At 47.8% G+C, this 25561-nt stretch overlaps 1 protein-coding gene across 1 annotated transcript in view; it reads left to right on the forward strand.

Annotated features, from left to right (window-relative positions):
• Nucleotides 1-25561, forward strand: part of LOC132393538 (junctional adhesion molecule B-like) — an 85250-nt gene that overhangs the window by 42961 nt on the left and 16728 nt on the right. The window contains exons 3-6 of the mRNA XM_059968919.1: nt 9961-10074; nt 13251-13400; nt 17132-17334; nt 21377-21479. Coding sequence (XP_059824902.1) covers nt 9961-10074; nt 13251-13400; nt 17132-17334; nt 21377-21479 — 570 coding nt within the window. The remainder of the gene's footprint in view (nt 1-9960; nt 10075-13250; nt 13401-17131; nt 17335-21376; nt 21480-25561) is intronic.

A 25561-nucleotide genomic window follows, 5' to 3' on the forward strand; every position in this document is an offset into this window, starting at 1 on the left:
AGGAAGGATGTGCAGTCAATAGAGCACGTTCAGCACGAGATTGCCTGCATTAGGGAATTTGAACTGTTTTCTCTGGAGTGTCAGAAGCTAAATGGTGGGCGGGGGGGCAACTTGATTAGAGATTCTACAATTATAGGAGATATACACTCAGTGGCCATCTCATTAGGTACAAGAGAGGAACCCGGTGTGGTCTTCTGGTACTGTAGCCCAACCACTTCAAGGTTTCACATGTTCCAAGTTCAGAGATGCTCTTCCACACATCATTGATGCAGTCACTTTCCTGTCAGCTTGAATCAGTGTGGGCATTTTCTGACCTCTCTCATTAACAAGGCGTTTATGCTCACTGGAGGTTTTTGTTTTTTTGCTCCATTCTGTATGAACTCTAAAGATTGTGTGTGAAAATCCAAGGAGATCAGCAGTTTCTGAGATACTCAAGCCACCCCATCTGGCACCAACAATCATTCCACAGTCAAAGTCTTCCCCACGTTTGGTCCGAACAAGACTGGAACAGCTTGACCATGTCTGCATGCTTTCATGCATTGAGTTGCTGCCACATGATAGGCTGATTAGATATTTATATTAATGAGCAGATGTACCAATGAAGTTGGCACTGGGTGTGGCTACGGTAGAAAATCAGTCTTTGTTCCATGGTGGAAAAGTCAAATATTACAGGGCACAGCTTTAGGGTGAGAGAGGAAAGTTAAAAGCTCATTTATAAGACAATTTTTGTTACACACAGTGAACGGTTAGGGGCCTGGAACAGGTTCCCAGGGGAGATGATGGAAGCAGGTATGATAGCAAAGTTTGAGAAGGGTTTAGATGGGCTCGTTGACAATCAGGGAATGAGGCAGAGGGATTACATGCAGGCAACAGTCTCAAAATGCTGGAGGAACTCAGCAGGCCAGGCACCATCTAGGAAAAGAGTACAGTCAATGTTTCAAGCTGAAACCCTTCGGCAGGACTGGAGAAAAAAGCTGAGGAGTAGATTTAAAATGTGGGGGGGGGGGGGACGGAGAGGGAAACAGCAGGTGATAGATGAAACCTGAAAGGGGAGGGCTGAAGTAAAGAGCTGGGAAGTAAATTAGTCAAAGAAGTGGAAGGTCATGGAAGAAAGAAAAGGGAGAGGAGCACCAGAGGGAGTTGATGGGTGAACAAGGAGATAAGGTGAGAGTGGTAAAGGAGAATGGGAAATGGTGAAGGAGAGGGTGTTATGCGGGGCGTTACCAGAAGTTTGAGAAATCATTGTTCATGCCATCAGGTTGGAAGTACCCATAGGAATATGAGGTTTTGTTCCTCCAACCTGAGTGTGGCCTCATCACGACAGTGGAGGAGGCCATGGATGGACATATGGGAAAGGGAAGTGGAACTAGTGGCCAATGGGAGATCCTGCTTTTTCTGGTGGACAGCATAGGTGATCGGTGAAGCGGTCTCCCAGTCTACATCAGGTCTCACCGCTGTATAGGAGGACACACCAGGAGCATCGATAAGTGCCAGGAGATCAGTGGGGAGGGACAAATGGAGATGGGAGTCATGTAGGGAGTGATCCCTGTGGAAAGCAAAAAGCAGGGGCGGAGGGAAAGGTGTGCTTGGTGGTGGGGTCCCATTGGAGGTGGCGGAAGTTCTGGAGAATTGTGTGCTGGAAGTTGAGGCCGGTGGGGTGGTAGGTGAGGACAAGAGGAACCCTAACCCTGGTAGGGTGGCGGGAGGATGGGGTGAGGGCAGAGCAGACGTGCGTGAAATGGAAGAGATGCGGTTGAGATCAGCGTTGGTGGGGGAGGAAGTGAAGCCCCTTTCTTTGAAAAAGGAGGACATCTCCTTCGTCCTAGAATGAAAAGCCCCATCCTGAGAGCAGATGTAGCAGAGGGGGAGGCATTTGTTTTCTCCAGTCATACAGAAAGTTTTCAGCCTGAAACATTGACTGTACTCTTTTCCCAGATGGTGCCCGGCCTGCTGAGTTCCTCCACTTTTTTGTGTGTGTGTGTTGCTTGGATTTCCAGCAGCAGCAGATTCTCTCTAGTTTGTGATTGGATTACGGGCAGGCATATGGGATTAACTTAATTTGGCATCATGTTTGGCCACAGACATTGTGGGCCATAGGGCCTGTTGAGGTGCTTCTATGTTCTATGTTCTGTTCTATGTCCACCTGAATCCCACTTCCCAGTTTTCGGCCCGCGGTATTCCGTGGTATTTTGGGTCGCGGTCCTTGGAATCCTAGTTATGGCCCTCAACCTAGTCTGTGGCTTCACCTCACTCTCTAGACAGAAGTTTTGAAATCTACAGTTTTCTCCTCTTCCCACCTATCTCCTCGAGTAAAAATTCTTCTCTGAAACAAATCTACGCTTCTGACTTGGCCTTGCTGCTAAGAAAAAGTGATTCCATCTGTCTATACTACCTCATTATTTTGTGCTCTCTCGATTAAATCTCCCTTCGGCCTCCCACCATTCTGCGAGAAAACAATCCCAGCTATTGCCTTCATCCCTGGCAACATCCCTGGAAACCACCTCCGCACCCTCCCCATCCGCTTTTGCAGGCCTCCTACGATCCAGTGAACGAGATGAGCTGTTTCTTTCGCTAAACATCTCGTTGTAAAGCACGGCTCCTTTCCTTTGAGGCGAGGATTATTCAAAATGCTGCTGAGTTAGCAGCTGATGTTGCTTTCTCACAGACAGTAACTGGACAGGAGTTCAGCAGCCTGACCACAGTGGAAAAGCGCTTTCATACCCGCTGCCTTGGAGAGCGTCCAGTTTCTGTCTCGGGGAAAGTAAAATAGAAGGGGAGTGACAAGTTGGTGGGGGATGGGGGTGGGGTTGGTGAGTGTACAGCCAGCTTTTAATGAAACAATCTCTGAAGAGGTTAGGCCTGAAGTTGTTCAGGGTGGGTGAAGGGGGGAAGTGAGAGAGGAGGCAGGGAGGGAAGCACGTTTGAAATTTTTCCTGTCTGTCTGCAGGCAGGTGTTACTCCGGTTTGAAAGGAGTGGATTCACAAAGAATTCATTCAAGACGTTGCTGTCTGGAGGCAGTTTGTACTGTGTTCACACCGCCCCCCCCCCCCCCACCTCTCCTGCTCGCGGGCTGACCTAACTTGAACTTGACACTCACATTTGACCTCCCGAACGAGGGCACAGAGGGCTCAGAAGCAGTTTACCAGGATACTGCCTGGATTAGAGAGTACGAGCTGTTAGGGGAGTCTGGGCAGACTATAAGGACCCTGATGAAGACTCGTGGCCCGAAACGTCAGCGGAGACTGGGAGGAGACCCAATAGAGGTTTATAAAATTTTCCGAGGCATGGATAGTGGATGGTACTTTCCTGTTGTTAAAGTACCCCTTGTAGAGTGCTTTGGATCATTGTATGTCGACGTGGGGTTTATTGTCTTGCTGTGTGTACAGGTGTAATGAAAAACTTACAGAGTATCAGGGACTCAGCATCCACAAGGGAAACACCAACTAAACAGAATCGGGTTTATTACCACAGTATCGTGCAAAAGTCCCCTCAACCCCCCTCGGAGTGCCCTGTCCTCCTAAGCTTGCTTCTTGCCCTTCCAGGGTTTAAAATGGCACGCTAACAGGCCCTTCAGTCCGTCTCATTCAGCCTGACCAAGGTCAGTCTCATTTGCCTGTGTTTGGCCTCTGTCCCGCTGAGATTTCCCAAATGAAATCTTCTATACCCATTGAGTATGGCACCTGTCCACGCAAATGTATCCATGGCAACAACCCAGCGAAGCTTCCCAGAACATTCTCCAGTGCTACATAGCTTAGCTCATCCTATTGTATTGTCAAGGGCTTGGAACAGGCTTTGAACTTAAGTCTTTGAATAGACGCTGAACCCCCTTACAGAGTCCAAAATACAATAATGTTACCAAATACTACCCTGGAAATCATTTTCTTGCAGTTATATACAGAATAAGAGATCTAAAGTGTCCTTGAATGTGAGTCAAAAACCTCCAACCTCCAGGTTGTGTCGTCTTCTCATTACTACCATGAGGGTGGAGGTACTGGAGACTGAAGGTGTACGTTCAATGTTTTAGAAACATAGAAACATAGAAAATAGGTGCAGGAGTAGGTCATTCGGCCCTTCGAGCCTGCACCGCCATTCAGTATGATCATGGCTGATCATCCAACTCAGAACCCTGTACCTGCTTTCTCTCCATACCCCCTGATCCCTTTAGTCACAAGGGCCATATCTAACTTCCTCTTAAATATAGCCAATGAACCGGCCTCAACTGTTTCCTGTGGCAGAGAATTCCACAGATTCACCACTCTCTGTGTGAAGAAGTTTTTCTTCATCTCGGTCCTAAAAGGCTTCCCCTTTATCCTTAAATTGTGGCTCCTCGTTCTGGACTTCCCCAACAATCTTCCTGCATCTAGCCTGTCCAATCCCTTTAGAATTTTATACATTTCAATAAGATCCCCCCCCCTTAATCTTCTAAATTCCAGCGAGTATAAGCCAAGTCGATCCAGTCTTTCTTCATATGAAAGTCCTGCCATCCCAGGAATCAATCTGGTGAACCTTCTTTGTACTCCCTCTATGGCAAGAATGTCTTTCCTCAGATTAGGGGACCAAAACTGCACACAATACTCTATGTGCCTTCTCACCAAGGCCTTGTACAACTGCAGTAGAACCTCCTTGCTCCTGTAGTCAAATCCTTTTGCTATGAATGCCAACATACCATTTGCCTTTTTCACCGCCTGCTGTACCTGCATGCCCACCTTCAATGACTGGTGTACAATGACACCCAGATCTCGTTGCATCTCCCCTTTTCCTAATTGGCCATCATTCAGATAATAATCTGTTTTCCTGTTCTTGCAACCAAAGTGGATAACCTCACATTTATCCACATTAAATTGCATCTGCCATGAATTTGCCCACTCACCTAACCTATCCAAGTCACCCTGCATCCTCGTAGCATCCTCCTCACAGCTAACACCGCCAACCAGCTTCGTGTCGTCTGAAAACTTGGAGATGCTGCATTTAATTCCCTCGTCTAAATCATTAATATATATTGTAAACAACTGGGGTCCCGTTTACCCCCACTCTTTGCTTCCTGTCTACCAACCAATTCTCTATCCACATCAATACCATACCCCCAATACTGTGTGCCAGTTTGCACACTAATCTCCTGTGTGGGACCTTGTCAAAACTCTTTTGAAAATCTAAATATACCACATCCACTAGCTCTCCCCTATCCACTCTACTAGTTACATCTTCAAAAAATTCTATAAGATTCGTCAGACATGATTTTCCTTTCACAAATCCATGCTGACTCTTTCCAAATGTGCTGTTATCACATCTTTGATAACTGACTCTAGCATTTTCCCCACCACCGATGTCAGACCAACCGGTCTATAATTCCCTGGTTTTTCTCTCCCTCCTTTTTTAAAAAGTGGGGTTACATTAGCCACCCTCCAATCCTCAGGAACTAATCCAGAATCTAAGGAGTTTTGAAAAATTATCACTAATGCATCCATTATTTCTTGGGCTACTTCCTTAAGCATTCTGGGATGCAGACCATCTGGCCCTGGGGATTTATCTGCCTTTAATCCCTTCAATTTACCTAACACCACTTCCCTACTAACATGTATTTCCCTCAGTTCCTCCATCTCACTAGACCCTCGATCCCTTACTATTTCCGGAAGATTATTTATGTCCTCCTTAGTGAAGACAGAACCAAAGTAGTTATTCAATTGGTCTGCCATGTCTTTGTTCCCTATGATCAATTCACTTGTTTCTGACAGTAAGGGACCTACATTTGTCTTGACCAATCTTTTTCTTTTCACATATCTATAAAAGCTTTTACAGTCAGTTTTTATGTTCCCTGCCAGCTTTCTCTCATAATCTTTTTTCCCTTTCCTAATTAAGCCCTTTGTCCTCCTCTGCTGGTCTCTGAATTTCTCCCGGTCCTCAGGTGTGCCGCTATTTTTTGTTAATTTATGTGTTTCTTCTTTGGACTTGATAGTATCCCTAATTTCTCTTGTCAGGCACGGGTGCACTACCTTCCCTGGTTTATTCTTTTGCCAAACTGGGATGAACAATTGTTGTAGTTCATCCATGTGATCTTTAAATGCTTACCATTGCATATCCACTGTCAACCCTTTAAGTATCATTTGCCAGTCTATCTTAGCTAATTCACATCTCATACCTTCAAAGTTACCCTTCTTTAAGTTCAGAACCTTCGTTTCTGAATTAACGATGTCACTCTCTATCTTAATGAAGAATTCCACCATATTATGGTCACTCTTACCCAAGGGGCCTCGCACGACAAGATTGCTAACTAACCCTTCCTCATTGCTCAATACCCAATCTAGAATGGCCTTCTCTCTAGTTGGTTCCTCAACATGTTGGTTCAGAAAACCATCCCGCATACATTCCAAGAAATCCTCTTCCTCAGCATCCTTACCAATTTGGTTCACCCAATCTATATGTAGATTGAAGTTACCCGTTATAACTGCTGTTCCTTTATTGCACGCATTTCTAATTTCCTGTTTAATGCCATCCCCAACCTCACTACTACTGTTAGGTGGCCTGTACACAACTCCCACCAGCGTTTTCTGCCCCTTAGTGTTATGCAGCTCTACCCATATCGATTCCACATTCTCCAGGCTAACAGTTAGGGTTAGGAACAGTTCCTGATTCTGATATGGGTCTCTACTGTGGACTGAGAAAGTGAAGGGGGCAGGGAGAGGGGAATCATGGTTGGGAAAAGAGGAAGGGATAGTGGAGGGGAGCAGGAAGCACCAGAGAGACTTCTGTAATGGTCAATAAACCAATTGCTTGGAATGAAATTACCTTGCCTGTGTCTCGGTGCTGGGTGTGTCACACCACCCCCATGGCACTCCATCCTCGCCATTCCCAACATCCTTTGATTCTGCCAGATTTACAAACTCGCTCTCCACTCACCTCCAGTGTGGCTGTGCAGTAGTCTTAGGTACCCTAGCTCTATGTATCTTGCTGTAAAACAACAGATTTAGTGGCACATGTCAGTGATGATAAACCCGATTTTGAGTGGTTCTGGGGGCGACAGAGTCAGTTCAGAGTTAACGGTGAATGAGGTTATCCCCCCCTTGGTTCAGGAGCCTGATGGTTATAGAGTAATAACTGTCCTGAACTCTGTGTTGTGGGACCTAAGTCTTCTGGGGTACCTCCACTTTCTGTAGCCGCCTCTGTTTTTGGGCATTGGTGTCTCGATGATGTAACGAGTCAGGATACACTCTACTATTCATCCATCGCCTGTCTTCATGGTTATTGTTTTGCTGGATGGTAAATTAGCAACAATTCAGGGTGTCCTGGGGTTGAAACTAAATGTCAAAGTGCAAAGGTTAGAGGTCAAATTTGGGGGGGTGGGTCTGGATGTCGATGCCGAATGCCTGCAAATCCGGGACCAGGGACTGGATGTAGGAGCCTGGAAGTGGCCTGTCCTGGGGTAGGAGGCCTGTCTGTGCGTGTGGGTGGTCGCGGGGGAAATGGCTTTGCTTGGCTGTTGTTGCAGAGTTTGTTTTGCTGTTGTGTTGTGCTGCTGAACATGGTGGGCACATTATTTTGGTGCCACGTCCAACCCTGAGATTTGTTTTCTTCTGGGGCACAGTTGGTAAATTCAACAAACATAACAGAGTCAATGAAAGACCATGCCAGGCAGGACGGGCAAACAACCAGTGTGCAAAAGGCGACAAATTGTGCAAATGCAAAAATGAAAAAAGTAAATAAATAAGCAATAAATATCAAGAATGTGAGGTGGAGATTCATTGAAAGTGAGTCCACAGGTTGTGGGAACAGTTCGGTGATGGGGTGAGTGAAGTTATCCTCTCTGGTTCAAGAGCCTGATGATTAAGGAGTAATAACGGTTCCGGTATCTGGTGATGTGGGTCCTGAGGCCCCTGTACCCCCTTTCTGATGACAGCAGCAAGAAGAGAGCACGGCCAGGCTGGTGGGGGTCCCTGATGATGGATGCTGCCTTCCTGTGACAGCGCTCCGTGCAGATGTGCTTCATGGTTGGGAGGGCTTTACCCATGATGGACTGGGCCACCTCCACTGCTTTTTGTGGGACATTGTGTTGGAATGCTTGTGGGCTGCCCCCAGCACACCCCTAGGTTGGTTGTTCGTGCAAATGACACGTTTCTCTGCAAGTTTTGAGGTACATGTGATAAATGAATCTGAATTCTGTCCCATTTTGGGGAAAATGACCCTGTCCTAGTTTGCCCAACTTCTTCCTGCAGCACACAGAACATAGAAATCTACAGCACATTACAGGCCCTTCGGCCCACAATGTTGTGCCGACTGTGTAACCTACTCTAGAAGCTGCCTAGAATTTTCCAAACGCATACCCTCTTTTTTTTAAGCTTCATTTACCTATTTAAGAGGACTATTGTATCAACTTCCACCAGCACCGCCAACAGTGCATTCAACACACCCGCTACTCTCCGTGTGGAAAAACTTACCCCTGACATCCCCTTGGTACCTGTTGGCAAGTACATTAAAACTATCTTCACCTCAAAACTCAAAAACACTGGAGGAACTCAGCAGGTCTGGCAGCATCTCCGGAAGTGAATAAATAGTTGGCTTTTTGTGCCAAGACCCTTCATCAGAACTGGAAAAGAAGAGGGAAGATGGCGGGGGGCAAGGGATGGAGGACCAGGTGATAGGTGAAGCCAGGGGAGGGGTGATGAAGTAAGAAGCTGGGAGGTGGCAGGAGGATGAGGAATCTGTTGGGAGAGTGGATCATGGGAGAAAGGGAAGGGGGAGGGGCACCTGGGGGGAGATGATCGGTAGGTGAGGAGAAGAGGGATGAGGCCAGAATGAGGGAAGGGAAAGGAGAAAAGGTTACCAGAAATTGTAAAATGAGAGTTTATGCCATTAGGTTGGAGGCTACTTAGACCGAATATGAAGTGTTGCTCCTCCAACCTGAGAGTGACTTTATTATGACAGAAGGGGAAGCTGTGGACCAACATGTCAGAATGGGAACAGGGATAGGAATTAAAATGGCTGGCTACCGGGAAGGTCAGAAATCAGAGATGCAAAGACACTTGTGTAGGATTCCCCGGAGGTTAACTTGCAGGCTAAGTCGGTGGTAAGGAAGGCAAATATAATGTTAGAATTAATTTCAAGAGGACTAAAGTGCAAAGAGTTAAGGCTGAGGCTTCATAAGGCATCGGTCAGACCACACATTGTGCTGTGGGCAGTTTAATGAGCCTCTTGTCTAAGAGTGGATGTGCTGACATTGGAGAGGTTCATGAGAGTAATCCCAGGGAGGAAAGGGTTAATGTCTGCAAAAACGTTTGACGGAACTGGGCCTGTACTCACTGGAGTTTAAAAGAATAAGAGGGCCCAGACTGGATGGGCCAATCGGCCCAACCCTGCTACCATGCCCCATAGTCTACGGTCACAGGCTCTGTGATCCAGGCAGCATCCTGGTCACCTTTCCTTCCCCTCTGCACCTTCCTTGCAAGCTCGTCAAATGAGAGAGGAGAGGAGAGTTTAAATTGGTGGGTCGATAATGCAAACAAGGTTTTCACTGTATGTTACGATGTGAATTTGGCTCCATTACTGGCACGTGCCTCCCCAGACACCTTTGGAAGGCGATGTCTCACAAGGGTGGCATCTATCGTGAAGAACCCACATCACGTAGGCCATGCCCTCTTCTCATTGCCGCCATTAGGGAGGAGGTGCAGGAGTCTGAGGACACACTCAACATTTCAGCAACAGCTTCTTCCCCTTCACCTGATTTCTGAATGGACATTGAACCAATTTATACCACTTCAATATTTTTTGCTCTCACTTTCCCTATTTATTAATTTAGTTTTTGAAAATGTTTTTGTTACTGTAATTTGTGGTTTCTGTTACTGTGTTGCACTGTCCTTCTGCCACAAAGCATCAGATTTCCCAACCTATTCCAGCGCTGTTAAACCTGCTCAGTAAATGAACTTTTAACCCTCGCCACCCTGGTTTCCTTTCCTGACCGTTGTTTTCAGTGGCGACCCTGAAGTGCAGTTATGTCCTGGAGAAGCAAGCCCAGCCCCGGCTGGAGTGGAAGATGATCAAAGGTCAACAGATCTCCTTTGTCTACTTCAATGGATCTTTCACGGGTACGTGGTGGGACGGTGGGCTGGGAGATGTGGCATGTGGTCCAGGAGGTGCCGGAATGGACAGTGTGGGGTGGGCGGTAAAGGCATGCAGGGTTGTTGGGGATAAGTTTGTGATGGGGGAGCTGAAGAGGGGACTAGACCAACTGAACGGGGGAAAGAGTGGCTGGGGATTGGGGTGGGTTGTGGAATGAAAGGTGTATGGGGTTATGGTGTGAGAGAGCGGGTGGGACTTTGGAAATCGTTCGGCTGAGCTACAGGGAGCATTGGCAGGGCTAGCAGTTTCACAGGTGGGGCTACAGCAAGGACAGTGTTGGAAAATGCACGAGAATGCATTTTGGTAAAAGCAACAGTAGTGCAGACTATCAACTAAATGGTTCAAACATCAGAGGGACTTAGGAGTCCTCGTGCAAGACTCGCAGAAGGTTAACTTACAGGTTGAGTCTGTGGTAAAGGAGGCAGATGCAATGTTCACATTTATTTCAAGAAGAGTAGAATATAAAAGCAAGGAGATAATGCTGAGCCTTTATAAAAAGCTAGTCTGGCCGCTCTCGCTGTATTGTCGACAGTTTCGGGCCCCTGATCTCAGAAGGGATGTGTTGTCATTGGCGAGAGTCCAGAGGAGATTCACGAGGATTACTCTATGATTGAAGGGGTTAACGTATGAGGAGTGTTTGTCATTTTTTGGTCTGTACTCACTGCAATTTAGAAGAATGCGGGGGATCTCATTGAAACCTATCGAATGTTGAGAGGGTGGATGTGGAGAGGATGTTTCCTGTGGAGGGGGTATCTAGAACTAGAGCGCACAGCCTCCAAATTTGAAGGGTGACCCTTCAGAACAGAGGATTATTTTTTTTAGCCAGGGAGTAGTGAATCTGTGGAATGCTCTGCCACAGGCTGCAGTGAAAGCCAAGTCTGTGTGTATATTTAAGGTGGAAGTTGATCATTCCCTGATCGGTCAGGGCATCAAAAGATATGGCAAGAAGGCATGTGTATAGGATGAGTGGGATCTGGGATCAGCCATGATGGAATGGTGGAGCAGACTCGATGGGCTGAATGGCTTAATTCTGCTCCACCATTGTCTTGTCTATTCTGGGGCTGGGACAGTTATGAGCGAGGTGGGTGGGGTTACAGGGCGAGTCTGCGTAAGTACTTGGACAGATAGAGTGATGCAGCAGTTAGCCTAAAACTATTGCAGCTGCGTTGACAGAGGTGCAATTCCCACCGGTGCAATTCCCAAAGGAGTTTGTCCATTTCCCGCATGACTGCGTGGGTTTCCTCTGGGTGCTCTGGTTTCCTCCCACATTCTCAAGACACACGGGTTAGTAGAGGGAATGTAGAGTAAGGAAGTGTATGGTAGGAGGAATTTTACGGAATTCACGGAAGGTTTACGTGGATGAGGAGAGTTTGGACAAGGCTGGGCTGGTGTTCTAATATGTCAGGTGTAATTTTATTCTGATGTCAGAGGTCAGTGTTGGGTACACAAGATGCCCTGCCAGGGGAGGTGGGAGAGGCAGATACATTGGGAACATTTAAGAAACTCTTCGGTAAACACTTGGATGATACAGAAATAGAGGATTATGTAGGAGGAAAGGGTTAGACTGATCTTGGAGTTGGTTAAAAGGGCAGCACAACATTGTGGGCTGAGGGTCCTATATCGTGCTGTAATGTCCTGTCTTCAGAAGAGAGAGGGGGCACCTCGGTGAGAGGTCTTGACTCCCCTCATTACAGGAAGGATGTGGAAGCTTTAGAGAGGGTGCAGAGGAGATTTACCAGGAGAGCGTGTCTTATCAGGGTAGGTTGTGCGAGCTTGGACTTTTCTCTCTGGAGAGAAAGAGAATGAGAGAGGTGTATAAGAATATACAAGACAGGGTGGACAGTCAGCACCTCTTCCCCAGTGAGGCATGGCTAATACCCCAGAATGTCCTTCTCAGGTAACTGGAGGAAGATTTGGGGAAGAATTCAGGGGTAGATTTTTTACACACACACAGTGGTGGGTGTGTGAAATGCCCTGCCGGGGTGATGGTAGACACAGATACATTAGGGATGTTTAAGAGACTTTGGAGAAATGGAGAGTTTTGGGCTATGGCCCAATTGACCCTGATGTGTTTGATGGGATCCCACTGCGCATCCACACCTCTGGTTCTCTGTGGAGCACAGCGACTGTACCGGGTGCTTTGGAAAGGTAGCTGGTTGATTTCCTCCAGGCAGAATATAGCATTAATGGTAAGACTCTTGGCAGTGTGGAGGATCAGAGGGGTCTTGGAATCCAAGACAATAGGATGCTCAAAGCTGCTGTGCAGGTTGACTGTGGTTAAGAAGGCATACGGTGCATTGGCCTTCATCCATTATGGAATTGAGTTTAGGAGCCGAGAGGTAATGTTGCAGCTATATAGGACCCTGTTCAGACCCCACTTGGAGTACTGTGCTCAGTTCTGGTTACCTCACTACAGGAAGGATGTGGAAACCATCGAAAGGGTGCAGAGGAGATTTACAAGGATGTTGCCTGGATTGGGGAGCATGCCTTATGAGAATAGGTTGAGTGAACTCGGCCTTTTCTCCTTGGAACGATGGAGGATGAGAGGTGACCTGATAGAGGTGTATAAGATGATGAGAGGCATTGATCATGTGGATAGTCAGCCTTTACCCCAGGGCTGAAATGGCTAGCCTGAGAGGACTCAGGTTTAAGGTGCTGGGGAGTAGGTACAGAGGAGATGTCAGGGGTAAGTATTTTACTCAAAGTGGTGAGTGCGTGGAATGGGCTGTCGGTGACGGTGGTGGAGGCGGATACAATAGGGTCTTCTAAGAGACTCCTGGATAGGTACATGGAGCTTAGAATGATAGAGGGCTATGGGTAAACCTAGGTCATTTCTACAGTGAGGATGTTGGGCACAGCTTTGTGGGCCGAAGGGCCTGTATTGTGCTGTAGGTTTTCTATGTTTATTTCTGCCTCTCTTCCCCATTCCCAAAACTGCCTCTCTCTACCTCTTTACCCCCCTCCACACATCTCCCATCCCCCCTCTCCCTCCCACTCACCCAACACCCCTCAACACAAATCACACTCTCCCCCCACAACTCTCCCTCTCTCCCCCACCTCTCCCTCTAACCCCATCTCCCCCTTCTTGCCAACCCCCTATCCACTGCTCTCCCCCAACACCCCACCCCCCCGCCATCCCTAGATAAGTACAAAGAACGGGCGAGGCTAACCAACTACGGCATCGAGCTGCGCCGTGTGACGCGGGAGGACACTGCCACCTACCGCTGTGAGGTCACCGCCTCCCAGGACCGGAAGGTTTTAGCGGAGGTCTCCATCAGGCTCATCGTCCTGGGTGAGTGGAGTCTGGGAGAACCCCGTCCCAGGGAAGACGGGGGGTTGGGTCTGGATGGAGAGGAGGGCTTGGGGGTTTTATCTAACACCACTATTTCAGGGTTGATTGTAGTTGTGTCGGGGGAAGCGATGTGGGAGGAGGCTTCCGCACGCAAAGCGGTGGCTGAACTCGGCAGGCCAGGCTGCATCCGCTGGGAGGAATGTGCCGTTCGACATTTCGGGCCGAGACCCTTCGTCAGGACGCTGCCTGAACGTCAGCTGCTTTTTTTCCTCCACGGCTGCTGCCTGATTTGCTGAGCTGCTCCGGCATTTTGTGTGTTGTGCGGTGCTTCCCAGAACCCGATGCAAGATCAGGGTTCAAATCCCGTTGCTGTCTGTGAGGAGTTTGCACGTTCGCCCTGTGACCACATGGGTTTCGTCCGGGTGCCCTGGTTTTCTCCAACTGTCCGAAGACGAATGGGTTTGTGTTAGTGTGGCCATTCAAAGGTTCAAAGTATATTTATTACCCACCGTATGTATGTCGTATACAACCGAGATTCATCTTCCCACAGACGGCCATGAAACAGAGGAACAAAAAAAAAATCAAACCCTGCCCACCCAGCCCAAGCGCAAAACAATAAACCGCGCAAACAGCAACAGAAAAAGAGGGCATTTCCGCTGCGTTGGCGGGAAAAGCATGGTGACATTTGCATACTGCCCAGCACGTTCCTCGCTGATTTGATCTGACTCAAGTGGCAAATTTCACTGTATGTTTCGATGTGGACGTGGGAAGTAAAACTGCAGTGATCTGGCCCGGTATGAGACTTCTAGCGTCTGCAGAACCACTTGTGTTCGTGGAGAAGGTTTGGGTCCAGAACCAAGTACAGGCTGGACTGGGCGAAGCCCCTCGGGATGTCAAAGAGGTTTCTAAAATTATAGGGGCTTAAGTCCATTCTCCCCCCAGGGTGGGGGGTCTGAAACTAGAGGTGAGAGGGGAAACATTTAAAGGGAACCAGAGGGGCACAGTGGTTAGCGGAATCACTTTCCAGCGCGAGTGAGATCTCCGATCTGGGACAGTTTCTGCTGTTGTCTGCAAGGAGTTTGTATGTTCTCCCTGTGACCATTTGGGTTTCCTCCAGGCACTCTGGCTTCCCCACCCACAGTCAGCGACAGAGGGTAGGGTCAGTGAGTTGTGGGCACGCTCTGTCAACCGTGGCGACTCTTGACCCAGTCCTCACGGTGTGTCTTGAGGTTCTGATGCAGACTTGACAAATAAAGCTAAACTTTGGCTTCATCTTTTTACTTGGTCACGAGTGGGTGGTGGGTGCATGGAACGAGTGGGTGGGGCAGGTACAGTTAGCATTTATGAGGCATTTGGACAGGGACATGGATAGGAAAGGGATACAAGCCAAACGCAGCCAAGTGGGAACTAGTTCAGGTGGGAAACTGGGTCAGAATTAATGAGATGGGCTTAAGATCCTGTTTCCATGCTATGGGGCTCTGACTCCAGGGCAGACTCCCTCCCCAAATGGGATTGGATGAGAGGTGGGATTAGGCTGAGGACCACTTCCTCAAGCAGAACGGAACTGATGGGATGAGTGGCCTCCAAACAACTCGAGGTCAAAGTTGAGTTTATTGTCCAATGCACAAGTACCTGTGTGTACAGGTGCAATGAGAAAGTTAGAGCGGCATCACAGGATATAACATTGTATAAGCACCATTCAGAAGCATAAGCTATACATATTTTTGTATTAAAACCAAAAAAAGCAAAGTGACCACAGTGTTACTGTACTGAGGTAGTGATTAGCGTCGTGCATTGAAGGGAAGTAGCTGTTCTTGAACCTGGTGGTGTGAGACCTCAGGCTTCTTTACCTCCTGCCTGATGAAATCTGCGAGAAGGTGGCGTGGCCTGAATGGATGTTGACGCAGCGCCTCCTATAGATTTAATTGATGGTTGGGGAGGGATGTGCCTGAGACGTATTCTTTCCCTGTTAAATGATTCTAATTCCCGAGGTTCCCTCATTCTAAGATCCTCTGCACATCTCACCCTTTGAGCTATTTATCCCAGTGTGATTTTTGACCAGTTATTCTCCCTCAATTGTTCATTGGGATGTTTAACGTGACTTAATATTGCTTGCGTTTCAGAGTGCGGGAGTGGGCGAGTTGTGCTCCTGCACTTCCCTCTGCTGGCCATGAAGTGGTATTGCAGCCGTTCGACCCACAGGCGGTCACTGAGTTACCAGGACCGGAGGAAAGGCTGATGTTAGGGTTAATTTATAAGGTGAATACAATAGAAAATGGATAGAGCAGACAGCCAGCAACATTTTCCCCGGCAGAAATGGCTAATTACAAGGAGGGCATAATTTTAAGGTGATTGAGGAAATATAAGGGGCGAGTCAGTGGGAGATTTTGTTTTACACAGAATGATGGATGCGTGGAACGTGTTGCATTTTTTAAAAACTCAAATAGGCGCATGGATGAAAGAGCTTTTTGTGGGAGGGAAAGGTTAAACTAGCTGAAGCACAATCTTAGCACCAGTTCTGATCTCTGGTATAAACTGATTGAATGGGATTAATTAGGATTATTGAATTGAATTGGGATAAGATTAGATAGGATTGCTGTACATGCTCCCAGAAAGGGGATGGTCATGAAAGGGGGCAGTGTGGTCAGATTGGCCTGCTACCTAGCTGGCTGCCACACAGAGCAAAACCAAACACTGTCAATATGGGGTGGTCACTGAGAAATCCTCCGGGCCATCAGCCCAGAGGGTGATACTAACACAGAACCCATGTCCACAGGGAGCGGTGAGGTGGATAATCGTTCTTTCTATTGTCACATGTACTGAGATACAGTGATAAGCTTGCATGCTGTTGATTAAGATCAAATCACTACACAGTGCACAGAGGCAGAACAATTAACAATACGGAGCAAAGTGTAACAGCTACAGAGAAAGTGCAGTGCGGGTTAATGATAAAGTGTAAGATCATAACGAGCTAGATTGTGAGGTCAAGCGTCTATCTTATCGTACGAGAGGTCTGTTCAAGCTGTTCTTGAGCCTGGTGGTCTGTGCTTTCCGGTTTTGGTATCTAGTGCCCAGTGGGGGCGGGGGTGGGGGGGGCGAGGAGAGAGCATGTCCAAGGTAGGTGGGTGGGGGGGGGGGGAATTATAGACCAGAGACCACAGAGGGGAGGGTGGGTTTCCATGTGTCCGTTTTCTGAGTTCACCTCGTCAGCCCCTCTGCCTCACTTGCCGGCTCTGCATAGAACTTCAGTGAGCTCTCTAGTCCACCTGCTCAGTTGCGTTCTTGTCTCGTCTCAAAGTCGTCCACCCACCTCTCCTGTACAGTGCTATAGAATCATAGAGTGTTACAGGACAGAAACAGGCCATTCAGCCCACTTAATCAGTGTTGACCATCAACCAGCCCATTCACTTTAATCCTATTTTATTCCCCCCACACATTCCCATCACCTCTCACCAGATTGGATCCCTCACCCACACACTGGGGGGGTGGGGGAGGGGAATTTACAGCGGCCAATTGGGATGTGGGAGGGAGAACTCCCTCAGACACATGGGGAACGTGCAAACTCCACGTAGACAGCACCTGAGGCCAGGATGAAGCTGGGATCCTTGGCACTGTGAGGCGGCGGATCTACCTGCAAATGTGCCGCCCTGAGGCCTTTCTCTAAAGGTGCCGAGGGTTGCTCCGCGGGGGATTTGACGGGTCCCCTCTCAACACTGCTCTCTCCTCTTCAGTCCGGCCAGCTGTTCCCACGTGTAAGGTCCCGAGCTCGGCGCTGTCCGGGTCGACGGTCAAGCTCCTCTGCGAGGAGTCCGAAGCCTCCCCGCCCTCCATGTACAAGTGGTACAAGGACGACAGCGTTCTCCCGGAAACCCCAGCCAGGAATTCCAAGGACTCCAACACGTCCTACACTCTGAACTCAAAGACGGGGGTGCTGGTGAGTCTTGTGATGTTTACTGAGGAGCTTCTCTGCGAGTCCGCTGGGAAGTCGGGCCTAGTGTCCGCGGATCCACGAGTGCGCTGGAGGCCGAAGGCAGGCTGTGTGGGGTTAGTGGTCTGTGTACGTGCGTGGGTGAGAGGGAGGAGCAGGGACCGTGATTCTGTTGTGTTTTCAGCGTTGCTCTGCCGAGCGTCCTGATTATGTTATGTTGCAGCCAGAATGGGGCCACACTTGCAGGCTGCACCCCCTCAGTACCCCCTCGGGTGTGCTGGCTTTTAACACAAACGGCACATTTCACTGTATGTTTTAGTGTACACGTGATGAATAAATCTGAATCCTGATCTCAACCAGCCGGTGAACTTGGTCTTTGCTCCGTCTCTCTGCTCTCCACCTTTGGTAGATCGTGGGTAATTTCAGCCAAAAGCTCAGCGTTCCTTCCTGACACAAGAACTCTGGCAGAATGGAGCAGCCATCACACCGGCAACCTCTCCCCAGTGACAGACTAAGTTAACGCGGACTTCATTGCCGTGTACACAAGGACGTGTAAAGATGAAGATTGGCTTGGTTTGTCACACGTACAAAAGCTCAGAGTAAATTTATTATCAAGGGACATAAATGTTGCTATGTACAACCCAGAGACGCTTTCTCTCGTGGCTTTTTCATCAAATGAAAGACGGACCACCCCCAACCAATGCGCAAAAGACAGCAAACTGAAAATACGAAAGAGAAAAATTAATAATAATAAAAAAGCAATAAATATGGAGAACATGAGTTGAACAGTCCATGAAAGTGAGTCCAGAGGTTGTGGGAACATTTCAGTGATGGGGTGAGTGAAGTTAACCCCTCTGGTTCAGATTGTTGAGGGGTAATAACTGTTCCAGAACTTGGTGGTGTGAGTCCTGAGGCTCCTGTAACTGCTTCCTGAACGTAGAAACATGGAAACACAAGCATGACACAGTCGAAGGGCCGTGCTGGGGCAACCTGCAAGTGTCACCTGCGCCAACCTAACATGCCCACAAGCTAACCCTAACCTGCACGTCCTTGAAATGTGGGAGGAAACTGGAGCACCCAGAGTGGTCATAATGTTTCTGTATGAGGTAGTGATTAGGTTATTTATTTGGTCGGAGAGGCCCTTTGCCTGGTAATCCACCGATTTTAACCCTAGCCAAATCACAGGACAATTCACAATGACCAATTACCCTACTAACTGGTTCATCTTTGGACTGTGGCTGGAAATGGTGCACACGGAGGAGCCCCACAGAGTCACAGGGAGAATGTACAAACTCCTTACAGGCGGCGATGGAATTCAGCACCAGTCTCCGACAGCCGGAGCTGTAATAGCATCATGCTGTTGTGCTGGTTGGTTCAGAAACTTAAAGGGTGAGGGGAAGTAGCTGCTCCTGAGCCTGGCCGTGTGGGACCCTGGCTTCTGTACCTCCTGCCTGTTGGTAGCTGAAAGAAGATAGCTCGGCCTGGATAATGGGCATCTTTGACGGATATTGCCTTCATGAAGAGGCCTGCCATAACTCAGAATCAAAATCAGATTTATTATCACTGATGAGTGACTTTTTTTTGTTTTATGGCAGCAATATGGTGCAAAGATTCAAATCTATCAATTGTACAAATAATTAGAATTAAAAGGGGATAATGAGGAAGTGTTGTTGGAGAGTACAGAAGTCTGATGGAGGGGAAGAATCTTAACAAGTCTGGACCTTCTTCCTGTTGATAGTAGCAAGAAGAGGGCATGGCCTGAATGGTGAGGGTCATAATGATGGTTGCCGTCACCTTGAGGCATGGTATTTTGAAGATGTCCTTAACAGTGGGAAGGCTTATGCCTGTGGTAGAGCTGGCCAAGACTACGACCCTGTGCAGCCCCTTTCCATTGGCACCTCCGTAGGAGACTGTGATGTCACCAGTCAGAATGCTGTCCATCATCCATCTTTAGAAGTTTGCTGGAGTCGTTGGTCTCCTCAGACATCTAATGAAGGATAGCCATGTTGTGCCTTCTCCAGGTTGGCACCAATATATTGGGTTAGATCCTCTGAGACGCTGGCACCGAGGAACTTGAAACTCCTCACCTTTTCAACCACTCGTCCCTTGATGAGAACTGGTGCGTGTCCCCTTAGCTTCCCCTTCCTGAAGTCTGCAGTCAATTCCGTCGTCTTGCTGATGTTAAGTGCAACACTGCTCGAGCAGCTGATCTAGCTCACTCTTGTATGCCTCCAGCTTCATCTGAGGTGCATGACCTTTTGCATCACAGCCTGGTTCTCCAGCTGCAGTGCTGCCGACAAAAAAAAAGCCTTGCAGAGGGTGGTTAGGGGAGCAGAGAAGGTTACTGGGGTCTCCCTGCCTTCTGTCCAAGACCTCTTTCAGAGTCGATGCCTCCAGAAGACACGGTACATCATTAAAGACCCCTCACACTGTTATGAATGCACCACAGCTCTGAGGGGCCGAAGGGGCGGGGGAGCCCCCTCCTTTGTAAGAATCGCATTATTGGGTTGGCTCAGAGGACCCAGGAAATGAGAGAGAGACCTGGCCGTTGTCTCCTGGAGACAACGTTTGTGGATTGGGGACTATGCTACGTTCAAGCCCTCGGGCAAAGGGGGCTGGTTGAGAGAGGGATTGCATCATCCCGACCTGATTGACATCTGAGACCCCGTGAGGAAGTATAAAAGAGGGTCTGGGGGAACAACCCCTTTCAGACACACCAGAAGAAACGCTAGCGATCCCGTAATAGCGGGAAGCCATTTGAAGGAAGCCACGTGCGTTTGGTTCCCTTGCCTGGGGGCTGGTGGCTGGTACCACGGAAAACGACCTGGAACTAACAACGGGGAACCAACTCCCCCCGACTCAACGGATTGGCCTCATAAAAGGCCCGGGCAAGTTTAAGACCGTCTCTCTTAAACCCAAATGCTGCAGCTTGAAAGGACAGTGACTTTTATCTTTTCATCGGATAATACAATATCCCCTAGACAAACGATAGAGCAATTGCTTAATTGATAATTATTATTATACCCGCGTTTTTAGATTGAGTATTGACGACATATTTTATCTGAATGTCTGTATTAATCTTATTTTTGTGCCCCTTTATAAATAAAGACTTTTAAAAATAGTACCATCAGACTTCAACGGGCCTCTCTATCTTTGCTGGTAAGTGACCCAGTTACGGGGATCGTAACAACACCCTCTCCATAAACTGTTTGTTCTTCTGCCATCAGGCAAACATTACAGGGGCATCAAAACTAAAACCACAAGGCTACTAAACAGCTTCCTCCCACAGGCAGTCAGACTGCTAAATAGCTGCTCTACCTGACTCTGCTCTGGACACTTTTAACTTGCACTGGACACTTATAACTTGTTTTTAACTGACATGTGGCTGTTGTGTTTTGCTATTTATTGTTATGTTTATTATTTAGTGTTGCGTTTGTTATGTTATGATTGCACTTGCCCCTGGGAAACGCTGTCTCATTCTGCCCTGCAGAGCTGATGTATGGTTGGAATGACAATAAAGTTTTTGAATCTTGCCAGCAATAGTTGTCTCATCAGCCAGTTTACAGCTGCACAGACGCAGGTGTAGAGAGAACAGAGCAGTGGGCTCAGCTTGCATCCTTGAGGTGTTGACTGTCAGCGTGAAAGAGATCTTATTCCCAAACTACACTGACTGTGGTCTCCCAATGAGGAGGTCAAGGATCGGTTTGCTGAGTGAGGTATAGAGGCCCAGGTTCTGAAGTTCGTTAATTAGTACCGAGAGGACGACGGTGTTGAATGCCGAGCTGTAATCGATAAACAGCAGCTTGATGTCATTATTGCTGTTGTCTGGGTGGACCAAGGCCAAGTGGGGAGCCAGTGAGATTGTGTCTGCTATGAAGTTGCAGATCGCATGAAGAAGACCATCCTGTGTGAACCTTGAGAAAGGTGGGGTGGAATACTCCCATCTCCTGCTGCTTGCATACACTAGTGTTAGATCTGCCAAGGTTCCTGTCTCCAGGTGACTGAGATCCATGTCGTTTTGACCACTTCTTCCTTTTGTTTTTGCCAGGTGTTTAACCCGGTCAAGAAAAGCAACAGTGGCTCCTACTCCTGCAATGCCTATAACAAAGTTGGTCGGTCAGAGAGATGTTCTGTCAAGTTCATGCAGATCAGTAAGTGACATCACCGTTGTACCAGAGCTTAAACACAGAAATCCAGGCCAACAGTCCATAAGAAATAGGAGCAGATTTAGGCCATTTGACCCATCAAGTCTGCTCCACCAATCCATTCTCCTGCTTTCTCTCTGTTTCCTTTGTCACCATGACTAATCAACTGCTTTAAATACACCCAATGACTTGACCTTCACAGCCACCTATGGCAGTGAATTCTCCACCCTCTGACAAAAGAAATTCCTCTTTTTCTGATAAAAGAAATTCTGTTCTAAAGGGCCATTTTTTGTACTCTGGGGCTGTGGCTTCTGGTCCTAGACTCCCCCACTATAGGAAACATTCTCTCTACATCCACTCTATCTGTGTCCTCTGGTCCTAGACTCCCCCACTATAGGAAACATCCTCTGCATATCCACTTTATCTAGGCCTTTCAATATTTGATAGGTTTCAGTGAGATCCTCCCTCATTATTCTAAACTCCAGTGAGTACAGGTCCAGAACCATCAAGTGCTCCTCATAAGTTAACCCTTTCTTTCTGGGGCTGAGCTGGTGGGGGGGCGGGAGTATAACACAGGGCGAGTGCCACACTGTCTGTGTATCATCCACCGCACAAGGCTTTGAAAAGAGACCCAAGGTGCCTGGGGCCATCAGATAATCTCAACATTATGACCAATATTTATCCAGCGACAAACATTGTACAGACTGATGGTTGCTGTAGTTTTCCCCATTGTGGTCCAAAACCAGAGAACATGGGTCTGAGGTGAGAGGGGGAAAATTCAGCTGGGACCTGTGGGGCAACTGAGGGTGGTGAGGACACTTGGGAGTATTTGTGCAGCATTACATAATGGCCAACTTGCAAATTGAGTTGGTAGTAAGGAAGGCAGATGCAATGTCAGCATCCCCTTCAAGAGGACTAGAATATGACAGCAAGTGTGTAATGCTGATGTTTCACAAGGCATTGGACAGGCTGCAGTACCTCGAGTATTGTGACCAGTTATGGCCCCCTTATCTAAGAAAAGGTTTTCTGGCATTGGAGAGGGCCCAGAGAAGGTTCACAAGAATGCTCCCAGGAACGAAAGGGTTAATGTATGAGGTGTTTCTGATGACGTTGGGCCTGTACTGTCTTGAGATTAGAAGAATGAGAGGTATCTTATTGCTACCTATCGAATATTGAAAGGGCTAGATAGAGTGGACGTGGAGAGGATGATTCCTGTTGTGGTAGGGTCTTAACACCAGAAGGCAGAGCCTCAATACAAATACGTCCATTTCGAGTGCAGATGAGGAGGAATTTCTTCAGCCTGCAAGTTGTGAATCTGTGGAATTCATGGCCACAGACGGCTGTGGAGGACAACTCATTGGGTATATTTAAAGCGGAGGTTGATGGGTAAGGGTGTCAAAGGTTAAGTAGAGAAGGCAGGAGAATGAGGTTGAGAGGGATAGTGAATCAGCCATGATGGAATGGCAGAGCAGGCTAGATGGGCCAAATGGCCTGGTTCTGTTTCATTGTCTTGTGGGTCTTGTGAAATGAGCTGCCAGAGAAAGGGGGTGAAGCAGCTACAGTTAAAGACATTGGCTGGGTGTGGACATCTCGGCAAGGTAAGGGTAAGGTCATGTCCATGCAAGGATAGTATACAGGTAGTGTGTAATCAGCCCAGACAAGGAAGTGCTACGAAGAGCGAAGCATCCCTTTGCTCAGCAGGGGACCGAAGCCATTTGGCCTATGGAGGCAAGATAGGATGTGGAAAACACACAGCACCTGCTTTACGAACTTCAGAGTATCATCAGATGTCTCAATTGAATTTCACACCTGTGTTATGAATGCTGACTCATATCGCTTCATACCACCAAATCATATCGCTTCAGTGGTTGGGGACCGCTGCTATACACAACCTTGAGATTTGTCTCCTTACCGGCAGCCACAAAACAAAGAAACCTGATAGAACCCATTTTAAAAAAAAGACCATCCAACACCCAATGTGCAGAAAAAAACCAAATTGTGCAAACAAAGAACTGAAATACACGAAAGTAAGTGCCCAGTCTCGAAGCCCGTCGTCCCTGCAGCCCAGTCAGGAGCCCGTTAGTTGCAGGCCACAGCCTGAGTTCAGTGCAGAGATGGGCAGGTCCGCCCATAAAAATGGCTCTTCTCTGTTCAAAATTCAGAACAGTGTGGGTGACGGGGACCACGCTGCTGTCCTTGTGCACCCATAAAGTCAAGCGTGGCTGAGGTAAGAGTGAGTGTTCAGAGCCCAGTTAATCGACAGCCACACATACAGGGACAGGAAGATTGAGGGCCGAAAGGAAATGGTTCAGGTGGGCAACTTGATTAGTGTGGATAAGTTGGGCTGTCTTCCTGTGCTGCTCTAAGATTTTTCTACTGCTATCACATTGACTGCAAGTGGACAGCTGCCTTTAACAGGCTACGATGCAACAGTGGTTATTGCGTGTGTAGCAGCTGTGATGAGATTAATATCAAAATTATTCCGGGAGTGAAAGGTGGCTCTGGGCCTGCACTCACAGGAGTTTAGAAGAATGAGGAGGGATCTCATGGTAGCCAGTTTAATATTGAAAGACCCAGACAGAGTGAACATAGAGAGAATGTTTCCTATCATGGACGAGTCTAGGACCAGAGGGCACAGCCTCAAAATAGAGAGATGTCCTTTTAGAACAGAGATAGGGAGGAGTTTCTTTAGTCAGAGGGGGTTGAATTTATCAAATAGTTGACACAGGCAGCTGTGGAGACCAAGTCTTTGTCTATATCTAAAGCAAAGATTGATAGATTCTTGATTATGGGGAGAAGGCAGGAGAGTTGCGTTGAGAGGAAAAATAAATCAGCCAGCAATAAAGATAAAATTAAATATGAAGAGAAAAATTAACTTTATTTGTCACATGTATGTGAAAACATACAGTGAAATGTGTTGCTTGTGTCAAATTAGTGAAGATTGTGCAGGGCCAGTGTTGCCACACTTCCAGTGCCAGCATAACGTGCCCCAACTCACTTACCCTAACTGTACACGTCTTGAAGGGTAGTGGAGACTGGAGCTCCCGCAGGAAACCCACGCAGGTACGGAGAGAACCCCAATCTTATAGCAGGCGCTAACTGCTACACAAGAGTTTTGCCATGATCAAACAGCAGAACAGACTCGATGGGATGAATGGCCTAATTCTGCTCCCGTGTCTTAATGCAAATGCAAGTAGAACATCTCCTTCTGTGTGGCTCTGTCACACTTCAGACTCAATGGGATGATTAGCTGCCATCTGTGCTTTGACCAATCTGTAACTCACCAAGGCAGAACTTACGGAGGGGTGAGTTTATAGAGACATTTGGACAGGTACATGGGTAAGAAAGGTTCAGGGGATGTGGGCAAATGGGGTTAGTTCAGGAAACATTCTCTGTCCATGTGGGCCTGTTTCCATGCTGAACTGCGGGAACAAGGGCCACCAGTGGCTGCAGTTTCCCCACAAATCTTATCCTTGCATTTGACGTTGGCAGCTGGAAGCTACTAAAATCTAGCAGACACAAGGTGAATAAAATGAGGGAGGAACAGGAAGTGTGTTGAATGAGCAGGAAGTGAAGCTGGAGGGAAAAGGAAGAAGATATGGGCCTTCCTTTGTTTGAGTTTCCCTCCCTAGCTAGCCAAGTCTCGACATTGTTTCCTCTCTGTCCCACGATTCCTGTTCTGACATAATGCTTTTGTCCTGAAGTGTCACCTCTGCTCCCCCGTCTGCAGAGACAAACGTTTGCTCCTTAACTTCAGCCGCTGCTGCTATATCCTCTGCGGCTCGCTCCATATATGGACCACTCTGGGTGAGAAGGTTGTCCCTCGGGTCCCTGTTCATTTTTTTGTCCTCTCACTGTAAGCCCATCCCCTCTACTTTCAGAGTGCCCTACCCCTGGGAAATAGACTGTGACTCTCCACTTTATCTACTCCGCATTTCCTGTACCCGCGATACTGTACTCTGGTTTTGTAAGTTCTTTTATATTGAGCATTCCCTTTGTGCTAAACTCAGCTGACGGCTCTTACAAATATCAGCTGGCCTTTAAGAATGTGCATTGTACAGAAACAATATCTAGACTTCCAACGGAAG

This window comes from Hypanus sabinus, chromosome 4 (genome assembly GCF_030144855.1).
Source record: "Hypanus sabinus isolate sHypSab1 chromosome 4, sHypSab1.hap1, whole genome shotgun sequence".
Classification (NCBI taxonomy): Eukaryota; Metazoa; Chordata; class Chondrichthyes; order Myliobatiformes; family Dasyatidae; genus Hypanus; species Hypanus sabinus.